The sequence below is a fragment of the Lytechinus variegatus genome, chromosome 12, assembly GCF_018143015.1.
Source record: "Lytechinus variegatus isolate NC3 chromosome 12, Lvar_3.0, whole genome shotgun sequence".
Lineage (NCBI taxonomy): Eukaryota > Metazoa > Echinodermata > Echinoidea > Temnopleuroida > Toxopneustidae > Lytechinus > Lytechinus variegatus.
In genome coordinates, this window is record NC_054751.1 from 29,315,497 (window position 1) to 29,339,273 (window position 23,777).

At 35.0% G+C, this 23,777-nt stretch overlaps 2 protein-coding genes across 2 annotated transcripts; both read right to left on the reverse strand.

The window, feature by feature from the left end:
* Positions 1-2,544: 2,544 nt before the first annotated feature.
* LOC121424651 (lateral eye opsin-like) lies at positions 2,545-3,889 on the reverse strand. The gene has a single exon (XM_041620388.1). The coding sequence runs from the start codon at positions 3,688-3,690 to the stop codon at positions 2,677-2,679; it is 1,014 nt and encodes a 337-aa protein (XP_041476322.1). The 5' UTR covers positions 3,691-3,889; the 3' UTR covers positions 2,545-2,676.
* Positions 3,890-14,120: 10,231 nt separating this feature from the next.
* LOC121425365 (somatostatin receptor type 4-like) lies at positions 14,121-15,238 on the reverse strand. The gene has a single exon (XM_041621392.1). It carries the CDS (start codon positions 15,236-15,238, stop codon positions 14,225-14,227), a length of 1,014 nt encoding a protein of 337 aa, XP_041477326.1. The 3' UTR covers positions 14,121-14,224.
* Positions 15,239-23,777: the final 8,539 nt, after the last annotated feature.

A 23,777-nucleotide genomic window follows, 5' to 3' on the forward strand; every position in this document is an offset into this window, starting at 1 on the left:
TAAATCTTGAATTTTTATATTAAAAATGGCCGCTATAGACATCAACAGTATTGTGTACAATGCAAAGTGGGAAACAAATATTCACAGGAGTGAGCACCATAAAATGCACGTAATTGTGATCTATGAGTAAAATATTGTCTGAAAGCATAATTCTATTAAGATATATCATTTAATCTGCCAGTTAGGTGATTATTGGAAAGTCAAAATGGCCGCTACAGGCCCTTACGGAATGTGAATGGGAACAAATCATTTCAACAGAATTTGGCTTTGCTTGGCCAAACGGTGACGTATGAGTGAAATGTCTGGAAACATGATCTATTACAAAATATATCATATCGTATGAAATTTAGGTGACAAATACTGTATTTCAGCATTTAAAAATGACACTGTCCTTAAAATGTTTTAATATGGGCAGCATACCTAGAAGCGCGCTCACTAGGTGACTCAAAATTTTTGCTGGTGCCCCCCCTAATGTCGTGACCCACGGTACGCCACTGATGGGGCCTATCCTGGATTACGACCCTCTGTTTCAATGTCCGGAGACTAATCCACTGAGCAACGACGCTCCACGTGATCGTAACACTGAACCCCTCCATATTGTCCACACCATGACTTACAAAAACCCCTTGGCCTCCAATCTTGTCTAAACATTGCTTTTTGTTAAGAAATAATAGAAATAAAATAACATTTATAATAAAACATATCGGGGGTTATTCTGATGTATGGTTTACCTGAGGGTTGTTTTACCAGTAGGTTAAGGCATGGCCACACCGCCCGAGCGTTGTTGGAGCGGTCGTGGAGCGGAGAGAAAAAAAATCATCTCCGCTCGCTACCGTTCACCATTTTCGATTTCGATTGTAAATTTTTTGTTTTCGATTTATGCCCCCAATTTTGTGAGCGAAATTCGGCCCTCTTTCCCTACCGCTCCACGACCGCTCCAACAACGCTCGGGCGGTGTGACCATGCCTTTATACAATATGTAATTCATTAAATAAAATGTGTTATGTAATCTCAAATCAACGATGGCGAGCTACTGGGCTTATCAGAGCAACCTGCAAGAAAGAAAAAAAAATGAAATACACGTTTACTATATCTGGCTCCGTATGGCCAAAATGATTGTTTACCCCCCCCTAAAAACAAAATGAGCGCTCGCATCTTACTATTGGCAACCATAGGGCAAAGATTTATTAAATTGATAATTGAAATTCACTTGGCAAAAAAGTGTAAAACCCAAAGCTACTGATTAAGTGAACTTAATGTTATTTTGTGCGCATATTATCCAGAAAATGCGGTGGCAATTTTGTCCAGAATGTTCTCTCCAACTTTGGTGTTTCACGCAAAGGTAAACATAACGTGATTGAAAATGTTATATATATATATATATATATATAGTAAAGAAATGGATGAAGAGAACAATGGTAGACGTAGCTTAAATCAAGGTTCCCCAGAGCTATCTACCCTTTTGAAAAATTGGTTATGCCGAAAAATGTCTCTGCCGGGAATCGAACCCGGGCCCCCAGCTTTGAACGCCGGTGCCTTAACCACTAGACCACAGAGACGGGCTAGTGGCTAGGCCGACCGAGATCCGATTGACCGTCAGAAAGACAGATTTTCGACACTATACCAATTACCTTTGTCGGGTGAAGGTGGGTTTTGAACAATGACAAGCCGTCATGCCCGGCAGAGACATTTTTTCGGCATAACCAATTTTTCCAAAGGGTAGATAGCTCTGGGGAACCTTGATTTAAGCTACGTCTACCATTGGTCTCTTCATCCATTTCTTTACAATATTTAAATAAAAGAGTTGCCAAAGCTGTTGTACATGTATAACTTCACACACTTATATATATATATATATTATAAGAACATGTATGCAACAAACATCGACATTTTCCTCGCGTACATCCACTTCTTTCCAGACATTTCACGTTTAAATTTCGTCAAATCCATTACTTTCCAAAGTGTCCTTATCGAAAAAACTAAGCAGTTGGCAGAACATGTAATTAAAAGATTGAACTCAAATATGAATTAGAAGTATTTGTTCTTATGCCTTACAAATAAAAAAGTAATTTTACTTATTTATAATAACAACCCACCCCCACCCACAAAAAAGAAGAAATATTTATCTTAATCAAAGGAGATAGGTTTAGTTAACCGATTTCAAAATAAACCGTTAACACACTCTTATTAGGTGCTAGTATCCGTTTCATATTCACCAAGTAAAAATGTCTTCGCACCATGGTGCGGGAAGTCCCTCAAAAATTAATTCTGTTGTGAACAGGGTTGTGAAATGTGAAGGATGAGTACACTAAAACTTTATCGAATTATTTGGTACATCATCTAACCTAACCCAAGTACGATGAAATCTTTTTTGTCTTACATGTCCTAGGCTAGGGCCAAACCTAAGGTTCGATTATCAGAAAACCTCGAATGAAGCTACATCCCTTTCCCTTGAAGATTAGACCGTCCCTTTTCTCATGTTTCTATGAAATTGTGTTCTTGTGGTATTTGGCATATTTTCTATAGCGTACCACAAAAATGATATTTCAACTAATTATTCAGGAAATCTAATCCTAAACGACTCGATATGATTGTAAAAGGTGATTCGCCCTAATTAATAAAGGAACTTGCCTTATATACACTTTGAATTACCTCAGATCAACATTTCCTTTCATGTTACTTTGAAACGTATTCTAGAGGTGCACGTCGACGGCAAAGGATTCTTTTGAAGGCTTCTTGAAAATTGGGATGCTTTAGGCCATAGACGATGGGATTAGTCGCACTGTTCATCATCATGACCATGTAACCATAGAGAGTGGAGAGACTGCTTCCTGGAATGATGAAGTTCACGCTGGATGCCAAGAAACAAACGGTGAAGATACAGACTACCAAGAACACATTCTTAGTGATCTCGACCTCCTTCTGGTTGATGGCCTTGATCATGGGAGTTGGGGAATCGGATGACGAGGAACCTTTGCTTCGGCTGGCGTCACCTGAAGTAGAAGAGACATCTTTCTCGACTGCGAACTTTTCACGAAACTGCTGATTATGTCGCACGACATGGTGCAAAATCAAACCATAAAATATCAGGGTAAGCAGAAGGATTGTAGCAACAAATATTCCTTGAGAGGCTACGTAGTAAAGCGCTGGCCTGGTGACCCCAAGGAAAGCACATATCCCATAATATGTGGAATACCCAAGTCTTCCGACACCTAGAATAGGTGGTAAAATCATGTATGCAGCCGAAAACATCCAGATGACCAGAGCCACAGAGACGATCTTCCTAGGGGTATGGAAACCTTGATGTCCGCGTATAGATCTGGTTATGACATACCTCCGAATGAACCCGATCACAACAAGGGTCGAAGCGCTGCATACGATGCAGGTATGAAGCACACCTGCTACAGAGGCGCATACGCTTTCATGTAGTGGGTACTGTCCAGTTTGACTTAATAAACCAATGACTAGAAATGGAAAGCATACGCAGGATAAGAGATCGGCGACAGCGAGATTGACCACCAAGATGTTGGTGATCGTACGAAGCTTCTTCGTGGTGATGACGGAAATTATGACGAGAGAGTTGCCAAAAAGACCAATAATTGACGATGCTATCAAGATAGATGCTACAATCACTCGATGGTGAAACGCTATGGTAGAAGCTACTGTGGCGGTTTCTACAGTTGATTCCATCTTCAGTTATCTGTAACCGATGTTGCTTAAGTTTAAGGAAACTATTCTCTTCTGAACGAGATCGATTGCTCTTAAAAATTAATTTTCGTACAGGGACCGTTTATCAAACAAATCGGTTCGCTTTTTGCGCTGAAGTGGACACCTGAAAATCGATAAGAACAACTTGCAACTCGTATAGGTAGGCCTATATTTGCTGTATAATAAGCGACGCAGAGTGGGCAAGTCTACTTTACTGGAAATCCTGACGCGTGGATTTGCTCCCCCTTTTATACATGAAGAGCTCACTTTCAAAAGGGGTTAGGTCCATTTTTCATCAAATTTGATTTTTATTTCTCAATGTATAGATTTTAGTAGCTCTGTAAGATGATACGAAAGAAAAGTTGAAATTCCTATTAAAAATGAACTAAAATGGCAAAGAAAATCCCTTTTTTTCACAAGGGGTTAGGTCCATGTCAGTTTAGTTGCAAAAGGGGTAAGGTCCACACATTTTTTAAAAAGAATTTCTTTAAAGATGAAGACAGGTAAATTTCTTTTTAATTTTATGTTTTCAAGATAGGATAATGCATCATGACAATTTAGTTTCTCATAATAATATTGCAATAAGTGAGGATAAAAACATTTTTTTTCTCGGAATGGTTCAAAGAGGACCTAACCCCTTTGCAACTAATCTCTTGAAATGTAGATTGGTTTCTAAGATTTATTTCATTCCCTTCTTCCTTATTGGATCTTATGGTGGAAAGTTTGCAGCTCATGGCTGACAACCTTTAAAATAAAAGCCAACAATTATTTGTATTTTTGAAAGACTTAAAGATTGGAAAATTTGTCATTGTGAACAAACCGATAGTGAATCGACCTTTATTTGATTATGCATACACAATTCCATTATTCAGCCAGTTGCCCTTACTTAAAGAAAGCAAAACAATTGCAACAGACGCTTACATCGTCTCAAAAGAAGCAATTTCATGGAAATATCATCAGCAAGAGCATCAGCATTATGGTAACCTCGAATTCAAATAGAAAACAAAAAGTTGGGCAGTGCAATGGTCATTGGTATATTATTGATTCAATTTTATTTTTGAATTATTTTCATTTATTACCAGAACACTTGCTTTTTTTATACCTTTTTACCTTTTCTTCAAGAGCAAAGACTCTATAACTGGGTACTTCCGTACACCAGAAACTTATCTTTCATGATTTCTTCCGTCATTATCATTCTGATAAATATGCATTTTTTACCTGAAATCTATAGCTCATATTAAATGGTTCGTTGCATATAATATCATTTGGTTAAACTCGGTAAATTTAATATTCTTTTTTTTTAATTATATTACATTCATATGAAAAAAACTAATAGCTCAGTCAGTTTATATAATGATAAGTTATTTGCTATTTTTGCGCTCTTAAAACTTTGTTCTAAACATTTTATGATCCGATAAACAATGAATTAAAACGACATTGAAATCGATTAATTTTCTTTAAAAAGATTGTGATCCAATGTCTCATCTGTTAAAGGCTTTTGATTTAATCTTCTTGTAATTTGTTCTCATAAATATCAATGTAGGATCTTCCTTTTTGTTGCAATGATACGATTTATTAAGTTTAGGTTCAAAGTTTTAAGCTTCAGGGACAAGTAGAAAACGCCATATTTGCTTTACAAATCTACTACTACTACTACTTCTACTACTACTACTACTACTAGTAGTAGTAGTAGTACTACTAGTAGTAGTAGTACTACTTCTACTACTACTACTACTACTACTACTACTACTACTACTACTACTACTACTACATGTACGACTACTACGACTACTACACTACTACTACTACTTCTACTACTACTAGTAGTAGTAGTACTACTTCTACTACTACTACTACTACTACTACTACTACTACTTCTACTACTACTACTACATGTACGACTACTACGACTACTACACTACTACTACTACTACTACTACTACTACAACTACTACTAGTACTATTTCTACTACTACTACTACAACTAATACTGCTGATAGTCTACTAGAAATATAGCTACAATAACATTTAGCGCAATAATGATAACACCAATTAGTAGTGGAGTTAAAAATGATTTTATTATTTTTGCTATATCAATTAGCTATTATTTATCATCATAATCATCAGATATTCATCATCACTATTCATCACCCTCACTATCGTTATCACCACGACTATTATTGTATTGTTGTTAATATTGTTATTATGCATGTCCAGTGGTAAAAAAGAACTATACCATGCTTGTTTTTAAAATTAACAAAAATCTTAATCTTAATTCATACTTTTTCCCCTTTTAGGACTGATGCTATTAACTATCATCTTTTTTTTTTGATGTATTACTTTATATAATCATTTTATCACTTTAGTCACTTTATCATGCTTTATACGTCTGTATTTTAATAATATCGTATTGACTGATGATTGTATATGTATTATCTCCATTGACTGTTTTTAATTGTATATAGTTGTATTGTTTGTTATCCAGGGCCTCATGGAAGATCAACTTTTGTTGAATGAGCTACCCTGGTGAAATATGAATAAATAAATTTAAAAAATTGTATAAATTGTATTTACAATTGCATAATTTCTTTTTCATGTGAAAAGTTGTCCATTACGAAAAGAAAAAAACAATTAGCCTACGTTCGGTTTGCTTTGCAAAGATTTCTTGACGTTGGAGAGTTGGAAAATAACCAAAAGGGAACAAACCTTTTTTTCATTAAATACCTTACTAGTACATAAGTTTTGTCTTCGAATTGAAGAGGCTTTTTCCTCAACATATTCATCGCCTGAGCTTTTCAATATTCTATTTTTTCCCTTCATAACTACAGAAGTTTTGTCATTGCTCGGATTGAAATTGCATTACCTCGACATTATCATCTCCATCGCTTTTCAATATTCTTTTTCTTTAATTCCCTCCTGTTTGATATGTACATCCACATCTTGATCGAACTACGCACAACAGTCAAGTTATTATTCATTGGGAAATAAAAGCCATTCACTCCACGATTTCCTTTCAAACAAAATATCTGATGAAGTATTACTTGTCCACATAATGACTTGACTCCGTATACGCATGATCTTTTCCTGGGGTAAATACCTCTTTAATAATGCCCTTTTATCAATATAATGCCAGTTAGATGTCTATTAAACTCATAAATGGTTCTATTTTTTAATATCTCTTTGTAAAGAAGACACGGTGAAGGTTAAAAATTATCCGATTCAATGTCTCCAGCTAATTTTTAAAGACAGATATAAAATACAAATGCTTCAATTCCGTAATTTCTGCTCTTTTGTTTGCATGTTAGAGAAGTTCCTGGGGAAAATCTTTTAAACATCAATAGGCAAGTTATAATGTCACATTTTTTATCTTACAATCACTGCTGGGGAAACAAAGCATATATTTTCTTTTTATTGACAAAATATACCAAGAAAGAGAGAGAGAGAGAGAGAGAAAAGAGATTGGCAAAGAAGGAGAAAGATAGAGAGAGAAGGGGAGGGAGTTGGAGAGGAAGAGGAGGGATCTTAAAGTTATTGTTAAGGCTGAAATAAAATAGGTACAATTAAAAAAAAAGATTGTGCTTGGGTGTGTCCTCATGTCGAACATGCGCACTTGCGTCTGTGATTCCGTTGTTATGCATCCCATTTGGTCGAATTTAGGCAAAAGCGAAATATTATTCCTAGTTCGATTCGCAGAAACAGAAAGCCCGTTTCATGTTCTAGCTTCTGGATTAAAATGCCTTTGCTCTCGCTTCAGCGGTTTTGAATACAGTTGGAAAATGGAATGAACTTTTTAATTCTGTATATTTGATTTATATACTATGTTTTAGTATTAATCAATAATTTGTTATAGAGGGACATTATTTAAGGACGCGTTTGAAGGATTTAAAACAAATGTTTTAATTGCGAATAGAAAAGAATGAACGTGTGGTGAGTGGGAAAAAGAAGAGAGAAAAAACCGAGGTAAGAAAATAGGAAAGATTATGGAACAAAGAGAAGAATGAGTAAGATCCAAAGATTGTGATGAAGAAGAATGAGCTGGAGAGGAAGAAGAATTTATTTATATTTTTCCTTCTGAAATACCATCCATGAATCGTTTTAGTTGAGTATCATCCTCCCAGGCTTAATTCAGTTGCAAGAAGAGTATTTTTGCATTCAAACGTTTGAATAAGCAATGAATTATATTGAAAGACATGTTCATGACTATTCCATAAGCAAAAACAAAAACAACTGCAGCAGTTTAAGCAGGTTCGTGATCTTTTTTTTTGTCCTTGACACTGGAATAGGAAAGTCGTTATTATAAGGCGGGAGTGGTATTTCTGTGCACATTGGCAACAGCGAAAAGATAGAAATATTCACTGATATCCATTTAATTCATTGAAATATTAATTTGGTTTGATATTCAAAAGAGTCGTCACTGTTGGCTGTTGGATACGCTTCTATTGTGGAAAAAATATTTTCGAAGTCGTATTAATCGCGAATAGAAGAAGTTTTTATCAAGTGTGGCTATGCAGAGGATGAAGAAGCGAGGACACGTACGCACACTCCCTCAATTCACATACACGAACGCACAATCCTCACTGCACAAACACACACACATACACACACACCCTCATGCATCCACACACCCAGTACAGTGCACTCTCTTCTAAGCTTATACCCCACTCGCACACATACGCCCCCACAAACGTACTCCATCATTATAAAAGGGAGCGCGCCCGCACTTCCGCCCTGCATCCCCAAAACACACAACTTTCTCTCTTGTAAGTCTTATTTCCCCTTTTAACTCAAATTTCCTCATCCTTTTATCATCTTATTTTCCTTTCAACGGACACAATTTTTTACTTATCTTCTACCATATGTATCTTCTTACTATTTTTCGTTTTCCTTATTTTCTTCTTCAGCCTTTCAATCTCTCAAATATCACCTTCCATTTACACGATATAGTTACAGAATAATATGCACCTCTTTCAGTTTCATTTATTTTTTTTTCTTAAGGTTATGGACAGTTTCAATTGTACTAGTGACAAGAAAAAGAAATTAGACAAGATTAACTTTACGAGTTTGAGGCTCAATCAAACTTTAAGGCATGCACTATACCCTTCATTGTCTAATACACAGCCCACACACAAAATAAGTGCGTTATAAAATATACAGATTTGAACACAGACATCATCATAGTAGCAATGGTAATGATATAAAACGAGTGGCTTATCAAGAATTAAAAGTATGAGTTAAAAAATTAAAAGTAACATATCTATAAAGATAGAAGATAACGAAGGGAAATAAAATGTCCATTTTCACAGCTCAAAATTCTTTGCCAAGTTATCAGTTTTCTTTTTTTTTCAAAGTGATATTCAATCCATAATGGTGTCACATTTATTGAATTACTATGACAAATCTTGTAATATCTCATACTTTAAGCTTCGAAAAGGCTTATGAAGTACCATTCTCAGACCTGCCGACAATAAAAGAATAATCGTTACAAGTTGAATAAAAAGAAATGATTGTTTTTTAACAATACTTGTTGAGCCTTCAATGATAGAGTTTAGTTTCATGATGAAAACTGTTCGTAAGTATATATGCACGACTGTTCACAAGTCCTGTTCCTGTGATAAACGAGATATTTTGAGAAAAAAATAAACCAATTTTGCATTCAGTGGCTGCAAGGCATCAAGAATTTCAAATGACAAATTTTCCACTTTAGTCAGTGAATCAAATAATAGTTATAATGATGATAATGTTAACAATAATAATGATGATAACATTACCACTAATAATAACAGCAATATAGGGTATTTGTATAGTGTGCATGTCTATCTTGTTAAGTGCTCACGCCGCTCCAATATCAACCCGGCTATGGTACTCAAACGATTCCGGTGCTCACAGCTTTTTTGAGAAATCCCCGTCGTATTTACATAGCCTGGGTTGAGCGCAGCGCCTTGTGGATCAATTTCTTGCTGAATGAAATTACGCCATGGCCGAGATTAGAACACACGACTCTAATAATACGATTAGCACATACCTTACACACAGTTTTATCTATTAAAACCAAGTTACATTATATTAGATTACATTTTAGTGTTCTCATATTTGTGTCCCGTTAACCACGAAAATATGTATGAATCTAGAACATATAGGCCAATGATATCAAGTCATTAAATTTCGAATTGTGCAGAAACTACTTCTCTGTAATTCTAGTCCTACAAGATTATGTAGCAAGGCTTGACACTTTGCGGATGAAATACGTCTAATACATGAATAGAAATAATCGTTAGTACTTAGTTCATTTTTTAAAACAGAGATTCCTATTGTAGTCTGATACAAATATTTTTCTTGGGCTCAATAGAATTTGAAATTATCACAGTTTGTTGAAGGTTTTATGTCAAGCATGTCAGGAACTGTACATAATCATAATCAGGACTTTAAATCATTAAAAAAGTAAAATGTTCAAGTCAAAAGCAACAATCGAACCCAGAACAAGAAATGAGGCTAAAACAATCAACTAAAACAATTTTCTGTTCCCCTAACAGGTTTTATGTGATATAGTAAAAGTTGTTGTAGGTCAGTATTAGAAATCAATCTAAATGAGATGGTCATTGCAAGATTAATACTAGTTCTTCAAGCCTTCGAGCACATGCCCTTCATCAAAATCTGAACCAATAAACATGATTATGTGCTAATAAATTGTATTATAGTAGTATAAATATTAGCAAATAAATAAGCAATTATACAATGTAGGAAATATATATATATATATTTTATATATATATATATATATATATATATATATATATATATATTATATATATATATATATATATATATATATATATATATACTATTTAGTAGAAAATAGCATGCAATTAGTAATAAAGTAATTACGAGTCAACATTATAACGCAGTGTGGAAAATAATGTTGTCATGCTGATTTATTTAGATCCTGATGAAGGCAAGCACCAGAAAGCACAAAGGTTGGTATTAAGTTTACAACCCCCCTTACGGCACTCTCCATAATCTTAACATTGATCTCAACTATTGAGTAATAAAGTATAGTTGAGAAATTCTTGTTCACCAATTAAGATCCATAAGATGCTAAACGCTGCATCTAAGCTGTCGCGATGTCCAAAAAAAAAACTAAAAAAACGATAAATAGTATGAGATCGAAGTGAAAGAATTAAATGTTCGTTAATTCTCATCAAGGACTCATAAATCATGATACAAACTCATTATGATATTCAAAACTGAACAGAGGAACACAGATTAAATACTCCTGAGAACACTAAATTTGGCGAATTGGAAATTAAGGCGGATTAATATTAATGATAGACTCACGATTTTTGCAGAGATAGTAGGCCAAATTATATTTCAATAGATTGTAAAATCAATGAAATTTAACTATTTTGAACGTTTGTTTTATATCAGTTCTAGTAGAGAATATCATCTATGATTTCTGTTGTCTACAACCAACACATTAGTATCGTGTGAATAAAATCCAAGGCCTTCTTTTTAATACAGAAATGAAAGAAAATCTTACACAATATTATGTTCTGATTCGTTTGGACCTTGTGGTTTTCTTCATATTACAGCATTACTGTAATTGATCAATATAAGTAATGATTAGTTGAAGAGTAATAATGATAATAAAATAATATTTGTACATTTATATTGCGCGATTTCTATATGTATGTATTCAAATGTGTATTACAATAGTGTTATTATTTACCTCGGCTATATAGCCATGATAGCCGTGCTGCATAGCCGGCTATAGCCGTCTGCATGGCATTCGAGGAATTCCTATACCATTGCAATGTGACCCATATTATGGTTATGCTTGTACATACCGATTGTTTGATCAATAAAACGTTTCGAAAGAAAAAAATATTATTCCTGCCGGGTACCAATTCACCTCACCTGGGTTGAGTGCAGCACGATGTGGGTAAATTTCTTGCTGAAGGAAAACACTGGATAAAAGGATAGACTGGAGAACTGTTAGCCTTTTTACTTGATGATTTTTTCAAGCCTGTGATTTTCCAGCCATCGGTAAGTGAATGAAACTTTGGTATTTCAGGTTTTTTGGATTAAGTTATTCTCAAATGCATTAAAGACATGGCTGAACTTGTGTTAAATAAGGATAGAATATTGAATTTGATTTGTAAAAAAATTCCTTGAAATTACTCAAAATAAGCAAATGCTTTTTGTAATGTTAAAGACAAGGCATGTAAGTTGTTAAATGAATATGAAGTTATGTATATCATTTATATTCTACATATGTATAAAATAATTTAGTGCATACTAGAGAATATGTTATGTGCTTTCTCAAAATGTAGATGGCACGTTTTCTTGGGACTTGGGATGTAACACATAATCTGAGTTGGCGGTTTGAACTACATCGAAGTCAAGTCACCCAACGGCAGTCCCAACCTTATATTTAAAGGCCGACTGTCGTCAATCGCCGAGCTGGTGAACTGTATCAAAGCGAGATATCTCTTGAAAAGAAACTGTTATACAGAGAAAAGATGTCAATTTTTATGAAGAAAAACTGAACTGAGACATTAAACGCTGTTTCGATTGTCAGATAGGACTTGTATTTTTGTCGATATTTTCATTGTTGAAGGGCAAATTTGAAAATTACAGAAGTTAGGATGGGTTTCAATAAAGGAGAGATGGAAATTCCAAATACTCAAACTTGTTTACAATGCCCTAAATGGTAGTTGCCCACAATATATTTCAGATTTGCTTATCCAATTATCAAACACCCACTCATACCGCACCAGAAATGCTGATAGTAATGGGATCATAATACAAAAGTGTAAAACAGAGAAGGGAAAGAAAAGGATTTCAGTACACGGTTCAATTCTGTGGAATAATATTCCATCTACAGTAAGAAGGGCTGCAACCCTGCAATCATTTATTTCATCTTATTGGAGAAACCGAAGATCTTATTCCAGGTTTTAAGACACGATTCGCTAAATTTTATTCTGTTTGTATCGTTCTAATTTGTTGTCCTTTGTTTTTTCTTTTGTATGTGTTTAAATGTAGCAGGGCCTTCTGGGAGAACAGTGTACGTCACTGATGAGGCTACCCTGGATAAATAATATTTATCCATAGTAATTGGTTGTTTCGAATAGATAATTGTGGGTAACAAGAGCGAGGTTGTGTATTCCACAAACATTATGAGAATAGTCTCTGGTTTGAAGTTGAAAAGATTATTTCATCAAGGTAAATAAACAGATGATGATTGTTCTGGTAAATGGCATGTGTTGAACTGTTATTTTGAGTTTCTGCATGTGACAACCCATCATATTGTCCGTCCCCAGCATAACCTACAAAAACCCCGTTTGGCCTACAATCTTGTCTAAAAATTGTATTTTTTTTTATAGAAATAATATAACATTTATCATAAAACATATCGGGTGTTATTCTGATAAACATAGTTTAGTTGATGGTTGTTTTACCGTTAAGTGATACCATGTGTGGAATGCGTTATGAAATCTCAAATCAAAGATGACAAGATATTGGGCTTATTAGAGCAACCTGCTAGAAAGAAAATAAAATATACACGTTGTCTTTATCTGGCATTGCAGGGCCAACAGAACCTGATTGAAAATGATTTTGTATATAAAGGCGTTATCCCAATCGCCGACGGATGCTCGATGGATACATAGAGCGTGAATGAAACACGTATGCAAAGAGTACTCACGGATACATAACGTTTTCTATCGGATGGCAATATTCTTTTCTGTTATACATCCTCTACTGTACGTACACAACAAACTTCGAATTTTGTATTCGCTCACATCCACTTATGTCGTCAAATCCATTTCTGTCCAAAGTGTCCTCTCCAAAAAATTAAGCAGTTAACAGAATAATAACTAAAATATTGAACTCCTATATAAATTTTAAGTATTTGTCCTTATGCCGAACAAATAGAAAAAAAATGATTTTATTTATTTATACACAAAACAATAGAAAAACAAAATAAATGTTTATCTTATCCAATGGAGATAGTTTTGTTACCCGGTTGCAAAATAAACCATAACCACACCCTTATTAGCTACTAGTTTCTGTTTATTCACCAAGTAAAAATGCCTTCGCACCATGGGGCAGAAACCTCGTTCAAACTTTAATTATTGTGTTGTGAAATGAGAAGAAAATGATGAGAATACCAAGATTTTATCAAATTATTTAGTACATCACCTTTGCCAAGTACGATGAAACCTTCTTGTCTTAGGTAAGGGTCAAACTTAAATTTCTATTATCAGATTACTTCCAACTGAGCTACACCCTTTTCCCTTGAAGATTAGATCATCGTTTTCTATGGAATTTTGTTCATGTAAGTATTTGGCATCATAATTATGTCTATAGTGTACCACAAAAATAAAATTTCATGTAATTATTCAGAAAATCTCATTCTAAACGACTTGCTATATGGAATAAGGTGATTTCCCCTTTTACAACAAAAAACAAAAACTTGCCTTACACTTTGATTTACATTAGATCAATGTTTCCTTTAATATTACTTCGAAACGTATTCTAAATGTGCACGGCGACAGCATAGGATTCTTTTGAAGGCTTCTTGAAAGTTGGGGTGCTTTAGGCCATAGACGATGGGATTAATCGCACTGTTTATCATCATGATCATGTAACCATAGAGAGTGGACAAACTGCTTCCTGGGATGATGAAGTTCACGCTGGATGCCAAGAAACAAACGATGAAGATACAGACAACCAAGAAGACATTCTTAGTGATCTCGACTTCCTTCTGGTTGATGGCCTTGATCATGGGAGTTGGGGAATCGGATGACGAGGAAACTTTGCTTTGGTTGGCGTCACTTGAAGTAGAAGAGACATCTTTCTCGACTGCGAACTTTTCACGAAACTGCCGATTGTGTCGCATGACATGGCGCAAAATCAAACCATAAAATATCAGGGTAAGCAGAAGGATTGTAGCAAACAAGATTCCATGACAGGTAACGTAGTAAAGTGATTGCTTGGTGACCCCAATAAAAGTACATATCCCATAATACGTGGAATACCCGAATCTTCCGACACCTAGAACAGGCGGTAAGATCATGTATGCAGCCGAAAACAGCCAGATGGCCAGAGCCACAGAGACGATTTTCCTAGGGGTATGGAAACCTTGGTGTCCGCGTACAGATCTGGTTATGACATATCTCCGAATGAACCCGATCACAACAAGGGTCGAAGCGCTGCATAAGACGCAGGTATGAGTCACACCTGCTACAGAGGCGCAGATGCTTTCATGGAGTGGGTACTGTCCAGTTTGACTCAATAAACCGATGGCTATAAACGGAAAGGATACGCAGGACAAGAAATCGGCGACAGCGAGATTGACCACCAAGATGTTGGTGATCGTACGAAGCTTCTTCGTGGTGATGACGGAGATGATGACGAGGGAGTTGCCGAAAAGGCCAATAACTGACGATGCTATTAAGAAGGCTGCTGCAATCACTCGATGGTGAAACGCTATGGTAGAAGGTACTGTGGCGGTTTCTACAGTTGATTCCATCTTCAGTTATCTGTAACCGATGTTGCTTAAGTTTAAGGAAACTCTTCTCTTCTGAACGAGATCGATTGCTCTTAAATATTTTTTGCGCAGGGACCGTTTATCAAATACATCTGTTCGCGTTTTGCCCTAGACACCTGACGGTATACAGGTATATTTGTCGTATAATATTAAGCGACGAAAAGTTTAGGCAACTCTGTTTTTTTATTGGTCAGGAAATTCCGTCGCGTGCAAAATATCTTTTCCCTTTCTTTTTTTAAGATTAGACCGTTGGTTTCAAAGATTTCTTTGGTTTTCCCCTAGTTCGTTAAAGATATAGAATTGTTAGATGGAAGGTAAGCAGGTCATGGCTGACAACCTATATTCTTTTAATATAAAAGCCAACAACTATCGTGATTTTTAAATGACTTTAGATTGAAAAATATGTCAATGTGAAGTGACCAATAAGGAATCGACTTTGATTTTATTATGCATACGCCATTCCATCATTCTACCAGTTGCCCTTATGAAAAAATGCAGTAGATGCTTACATCGTCTCAAAAGAAGCAATTTCATGGTATTATCATCAACAAGATCATCACCAGGATGGTGACCTCGAATTCAAATACAAAAAAGAATGGACAGTGAGTCAATTTTTAACATTCTTATTATCATAAATATTATTTTCAATATTATTACTGTTATTCAATTAGATTCAAGATTCAAGAAGTTTATTTCATTTCCATAACAAATATAAATCAAATACAGATACAAATCAAAGTACGAGTACAAAATCATATTAACTTAGCATAATTATATAACAAAAGCTTGTATAAATAGTAAAAAAAAGCGTATATAGAAATGAGGGGATCCACTAAAACGCATTGCTTGTAGAGCGTGGATCCCCTATAGCAAGTTGAATAAATAATTAATATAAGCAATTGAGAAAAAGGCAAAGCAATAAAAATTAAGTAAATATGGAAATTCATTCGATTGTAAAAATATACATTTATCATAAAATAGGAAAGTAAAATGTGATAAATATAGTAGGAAAACTATTTTAGAGAAAAGAAAGGAAATGATAGCAGAAAATGGAAATAAGGTGACAGAAATACGGGACGACATGCATTTTCACACACACACACACACACACACACACACACACACACACACACAGACACACGAAACAAAGAAAAAAAATACAGTGACATATTAGAGGATGGAGGAGAGAGAGAGCAGAGTTAGGCTGACCGATAGAGAGAGAGAGAGAGAAGGAGAGAGGGGGAGAGAGAGAACAAGGTTCGAACATGGATCAACGAGATCGCTAGCATGAAAGCACATATTTGGAATTGATACCCAGGTGATAAAGGAAAGTTTAGTGTTAGATACAAGATAATCAGGACCTACAAACAAATCAACTTCGTTTGTACGATAGTAAAAAAAATACTTTTAATTTTATCTTGAAGGAATTGATGGAGGGGGCCTGTTGAATATCATTGTGGAGAGAGTTCCAAAATTGGGAAATTATTATTTCTATTATCAGTTTTATTGTCGTTCACATTATTCATATTATCATTATGACTATTATAATCAAAATTATCTTTTATTATAATTACAATTATTATCATCAATATTCATCATCATTATCATCATCCTCACTATCGTTATCATCACGACTGTTATTCTTTCGTTATAACTGTTATAATTGTTATTATCTATGTCCAGTGGTAAAAAAAGTCTATACCATGCTTGTATTTAAAGTTAACGAAGTAGAAATCTTAATTCATACTTTTTTTTACAATTGTATTTCTTTTTCAAGTTCAAAGTTTTCCATTCCGGTAACAAGCCAGTAATCTAGATTCGTTTTGCTTTGCAAACATTTCTTGACGTTGGAAAATGGAAGTGAAAAAAACAAATACGAACAAGCCTTCCATTAGAGTTATTTTATTACTTCATATTTTTTGTCATTGCTCGAACTGAAGAAGCATTTTCTCAACATTATCATCTCCATATAGCTTTTCAATATTTTTTCATTTTCATTTCCCTCTTTTTTATTATGTACATGGCCATCTCGATCGAATACGCACAATAGTCATTGTTATCGTTCATGGGGACATAAAAACCATTCACTTCACGGTTTTCTTTTCAAACAAAACATCTGACGAAGTATTACTAGTCCACACAATACGTTGATTGCGTAAAGGCATGATCCTTTCCTCAGCTAAATATCTATTAAAATTATTAAATGGTTCTATTATTAAATATCTCTTTGTAAAGAAGACATGCTAAAGGGAAATCAAAGGAACTGTGAAGGCTAAAAGTTATCCGATTCAATTTCTCCAGCTCATCTTTTAAGACCGAATATAAAATACAAATGATTGAATTGCCATTCCGTTAATTCTGTTTTTTTAAATGCTAGATAATGTCATGGGAGAAATCTATCAAATATTAATAGACAGGTTATAATGTCACTTTTTTTATCCTACAATCACTGCTGGGGAAAGAAGGCATATAATTTCTTTTTATTGACAAAATATAACGAGAAAGAGAGAGAGAAAAAAAAAGAGATTGGCAAAGAGGGAGAAAGACAGAGAAAATGGGGAGAAGGGAGAGATGAAGAGAGGGAGAAGGGGAGGGAGTTGGAGTGGAAGAGGAGGGATCTCAAACTTATTGTCAAAACTGAAATATAAAATCAACAAGTAAATTCAGCGAAAGAAAACGAGACAATTTGAAAACAAAGATTGCGCGTGGGTGTGTTTTCATGTTGAGCATGCGCACTTAGGTCTGTGTTTCTAATTCCGTTGTTATGCATCCCATTTTGTCGAATTTGCGGAGAGCGAAATATTATTCCCAGGAAGCAGAAAGCTCGTTTCATGTTCTACTAGCTTCTGTATTAAAAATGCCAATACTCTCAATTCAGCGGCTTTGAATACAATTAGAAAATGGAACAAACTTTCTAATTCTGTAAATTTGATTTTGAAATTTGATTTGAAATGCTAAACATTAGAATTAATCAGTCGTTTGTTAGAGGGATATTTTTTTAAGGACGCGTGTAAAGGATTAAAAACAAAGATTTTAACTTGCGAATAGCAAAGAAAACGTGTGGAGAGTGGAGAAAAGAAGAGATAAAAATAAAACATTGGGGTTTAAAGAACCGAGGTAAGAAAATAGAAAAGATTATCGGACAAAGAGAAGAATGAGTAAGATACAAAATTTGTGATGATGAAGAAGGAGCTGGAGGGGAAGCAGAAGAAGAATAAGGAGAGGAAGAAGAAAAAAAGGAATAGTAATAATGATAAGAAGGGAGTGGGAGGGAGTAGAAAAGGGAAGAAGTGAAGGAGGAGGAGGAAGACAAGGAAAAAGTCGTAAAAGAAGGAGCAGAAGAAAAGGATGGAGAATAGGGCGATGAAGTTACCCCGCTCGCACACATACGCCATGCCTCACACACAATTACTTCCTTATTATCCAATGGTGCGCGACCGCACTTCCGCCCCGCTTCCCCCAAACGCACGCCTTTCTCTCTTTTCAGTCTTATTTAACTTTTAAATTCAAATTTCCTCATCCTTTTATATTTTTATTGTCCTTTCAACGGGAACGCTTTCTTTCTCTTATCTTTTACCTTATCTTATTCCTATTTTCGTTTTCCGTTTTTTCTTCAGCCTTTCAATCTCTCTAATTTCACCTTCCATTTACACGATATAGTTTTTTTAAATAACATGCACCTCTTTCAGTTTCATTTATTTTATTTTTTGCACAGTTATCGACAGTTTCAATTGTATAATAATAATAATAATGGGTATTTAGAGGTGCTAAAAACAAAAAGTACCATAGCGCGTACAAAAGTAGGAAACATTTAATATTTGCAATGATTACTATACAATATTCAAGATAAAAAGGAAAATATTAATTATTGAGGAAAAAGGTATGTCTTAAGGGATGATTTGAAGCCAAGAACACTGGAAACATTTCTTATTGAAAGAGGGATAGCATTCCAAGTCTTGGCAGCTGCTACGGCAAACCGTTTTTCGGCAGAGGAGAGTTTTGACAAGGGAATGCAAAGTCTGCATGTGTCAGTGATTGAACGAAGATTACGAGTGGGTGTGTATAATTGGATATATATATAATTGAAAACAAAATAGAAAGTAAACAGGATTAACTTTACGAGTTTAATACTAAATTGAACCTTAATGCATGCATTTTACACTTCAATGACATACCAACGGAAATTACAATGAGGGTAAGATAGCACTACAGCGCACGGCAACGTATCCCACTCCTGCCACCGTTTCGCAAATGATTTCAGGAAGCGGATAACTTCCGGTTTGACTGAGGACACCGTGCGTATAGAATATCAGGCAAATACACATGGACATATCAGCTAATGCGAGATTGACCACCATGTTGGTGATTGTTTGAGGCTTTTTGATTATGATTACAGAAGCGATGATGACCAAACCATTACCAAACAAATGACAGCAAGACGAAAACTGATGCAACAATGGCTCGATGGTAGAATGGTATGACGGCGTATCTATCGGGGGTTTTTGGTGTCGTTCCATATTCATTTAAAGATATCTAAATCGAATTAAATTAAACTTAAATTTACTCTAATCGGGTTGTGATGTGGTATTTTCAAAACGTGTCTGTTTGTTTTTCAGATAACAATCCAAGTCATCAAAATTTGACAGCGCAAGAGATGTATCCTGACAAATTAGGTTTAGTTAGCAATTAAGGTTTTGTTTATCAAATTAATTTTATAAAATAAGGAAGCTAACAGTTATATAGATATTCATGAAAAATATTTGCGTATTTAGTTGCTCTTATACATGATTCGAAACTTGACTTATTTAAGAAATAACTTTTAAAAAGGGGTTTCATGAAGAAAATAAAGCATTTCAGTATCCTATTCTACATGTGTAATAACCTACTTGTTAATCAAGTTAAAATGTTTATCGCTTAAGATTTTTGTATTTGTATTTTCTTATGTCCGCTATATATAGTTAATGAACTGATATAGTTGAACATGAATTGCCTCGAAATCTTAACGACCCACGGTTTTCTAATCCATAACCAAACAAGAAGACGAATCCACTGTACCACGTGGATGGAAACAATAGAAGTAATGCGTGAGATGATGATTCGAGCGGAAAACCACATTTGGAAAAAAAAAATCAGCGGAGCGCATTGGCTCTCCTCACAGAATGCCAGCCAGGTGACATTTCATTTCATTAAGGTTATTGTTCAGATGCTGCAAGCTCTCCTTGAACATAATATTGAAAAAAAAATCACGTATGAAATGTTTGTTTGACGTATCAGCTTTTGTCTGTTCCGCCTGTATAAATGTAGCATATGAATGTGACATCAAGTTATTTATTGGGGTATAGAAACATACGATCAAGATCTCTCCTTTTGACACTCTCATGTCTTCCTCTTTGTTTCTCTTTTCCCATTTTCCTCATCTGTTTAAAAAGATATTGATATATGAACGCTTGAAATTGTTTTTCTCCAGAAGACGACAAGAACATTATTTAACTGTTGAAACAAGAAGTTACGAAATTATTTCCATCATTATTATTTGTTTGTGTAAGTAGGCTAAGAACATCATGCAATATTGCCTGATATAAAAGTATGACTTTCTAGCTATTCTCTATTCTCTCTTATTCTCTCGCCATAATGGTTTATTTTGCTCCCTTCTCACGAAATATGAATATGTTTAAGGCCATTTGCGCTGTGTGTATGTTTGTGCTATTTCCCTGGTGTCGTGTCATTGTAACATGACCTGTGGACTCAACGAATGAATATGATATTACGGTTGATGTGATTCACATAGAACACACCAGAGTTATTCAAAGATTCAACATGCCTTCACCATGGAGTTGAATGAACAAATTACAGTACCTGCTATTCCGGGGTAAGGATACGATATGGATACAAACAGGAAGAAACTTAACGAAAAATCAAGACTGCGGCATAGTCTGATGTGAGAGGGGCTTGTTGTGGTAACTTTTTCAATTACGCAACTACCATGGTAACAAGGCTCTGTAGCCATTAAAATCAATGTTTTGGGTAGCTCAAAATTTCAACGTTACCATAGTCTCGTTTATATGAAACAGGCTCCAGCTAGGATTGTAAGTGTTCATCCACAGTAAACAAATATGACGTATGGGAATGCCAAAATAACCTGATATCCACGAATTCAATAATATGGCGATCCTGACTCTCGGATGTCTGATCTTGGCCGTGTTTTCTTTCATCAGAGGACATGAAGGGATAATTGGTGAGTATTTTTTGCTAAGTTTATTGGGTCATTGGGTTTATTGAGTGTGAAAACTTAATGAAACGCTTTCTAGGGAGTTGAGAAATTGCATTTTATGCGCGTTTAGAATTGGATGACCGTGGTGATAATCCCGGTAAGAATATACCTGTAAAGAGAGAGAGAGGGGGGGGGGGGGGAGACGTCGTCGTTCCCATACTGGAGTACACAATGAATTGGCTCATTACGTAGGATATTGTCCTGTGTTATGGGATGCTTCTTGTTTCTACCATTATACACAAACATCATCCTAAGTACACGAACAGCAGGAGGAGAATCAATCTTCAAATAAACGTAATGAGGACTTAATATTTACTGTGATTTCATTGATGTAAAGCAGGAAAGGCATTGGGCCGATGACCGAACCTTGCGGGCCTGCTCCTAAACTAACACACATCCGCACTGAACAAACACTAATTTGGACACCATTTGCTTACAGTGACATGGTCCATTTGGGAATGTCTTCTCCGATTCTGTAATGTTCGAGTTTGGATTTAAGGTGTTGATAAAGGTGTTGGTAGTGTTTTATATATAAGCAGAATTGTAAGAGCGATTACATTCATTTATTTAGTCATTTCCTCTTTATTCATCGCATATAATGATATAAGCATATTCAAAAATGCCTAAGCAAAGCAAAGTTTGGCATGCATATTTAATGAGAAGGAGTATAATCGTTATTTCTGGAATGTCCCAAGATAGACAATAGATCCCGCCTGCAGTGAAAAAGACAATAGGATTAGCTATGTTGTTAACAATGTTAATTTCACTGAGGTCATCAAGAGTCTTCCAGAAGGTCTATTCTAGAAAGAAGGATAGTGTTCTTTGTAAAGACAATACTAGAAGCTTCCAGAATAGTGAATATGTATGTATATAAGCTGACGGTTTCTTCAAGGACATCACCACATCAGATCAGAACTCAGATTTTATGTCAGAGCATTGTTTATTTCCAAATGGAATACAACATTCATCTTCGGTGGAATTATTTGCACACCTTAAATGATCTGTTTGCAGTTATTTTGAAAGAGGAATTCTCAGTTATCGAGATCATCAACCTGTTCTAATGAGCGCTTTTCAACCCACGGATTGCTGAAGTTGACTGTTAACCATCATCATCATCGTCTTCACATACAATTCAACTCGTTACAGCATTACAGTGACTCTTATTAAATTAATCGTGTTTCAACATCAATGTCATCATCGCCAGCTTTGTGGACATTAAATTAAGAAACCTTTGTCAGCCAACATGGATACCATCATTTGGATTATAATCAAAACTGACACTTCAAGAGATGTAAGATCATTGTTTGTTTTTGTTGTATATCTGTAATAAAGAAAAGGAAATCAAATTTAAAACTAAAATTTCAGTGTTATTTGTTGACGTATCGTAACAGTAAGCGATCAAACGCTTTCTGGAAGTCAAGGAAGATGACGTCAGTTTGTGGGCGTTACATTGAAGAGATGATGATCAACTCATCGGTAGCTATTTCAAATTGTGCCGTTGCGTAACCATTTGGTCCATGGTTACACCAACAGACCAATGAACTTCCTTTCTTATTGGTCACACTGTTGGTATCATATTTGGTGAAGTTTCAAGCTTTAATTTGTATAATCTAATATGGGTCCCAAACAAAAAGATTAGCGATTGATCGTACGCTTGATTTTCACGATTGAATATGCATTGTGATCAATGCTTGGAGGAATATACGAAAAATCGTAAAATAGCTTTAAAAACCGAAGATACTGAAGCTTTTCGACATGCACTCATCCGAGTAAAATCGCATGAATGACTTAAACTCTAGAGCAAAACAATATGCAGTATGTCCCACAAAAATCGAAACCGAGATTTATCGATGATTGATCATAACGTAATCACATATACAATAGACAAATGACCTATCATTGTAAAGCTTAGAATCTCCTCTTTCATTTAAAATCATTTACATTATTTCTCATTCACGCATAATTGAGCAAAAATAATTTGAATAGGGAATACAAAAAAGTCACTTGGCGGGCTATCTAGTTTAAAAAAGAAAACCAGATTAAAAAAAGGTTCAATATCTGCTCTTAATTTGATACCTCAATAACAGAAAATTGTTGAAAGATAAAAAAAGTACTGGTTATTTTAAATAAGTCTTGAATTTTCACAATTTCATAAAATAAAGAGGTTTTACAGGCTAGCGTCTAGACTCACTCGACACTCCGTTTTGTTGACGATCAGCCATGCATTAAAGTCTTCTGTGGGGAAACCGG

Bases quoted from the DNA above. Each gene is read 5' to 3' on its own strand.
- LOC121424651 (XM_041620388.1), bottom strand. From the start codon at position 3,690: ATGGAATCAACTGTAGAAACCGCCACAGTAGCTTCTACCATAGCGTTT.
- LOC121425365 (XM_041621392.1), bottom strand. From the start codon at position 15,238: ATGGAATCAACTGTAGAAACCGCCACAGTACCTTCTACCATAGCGTTT.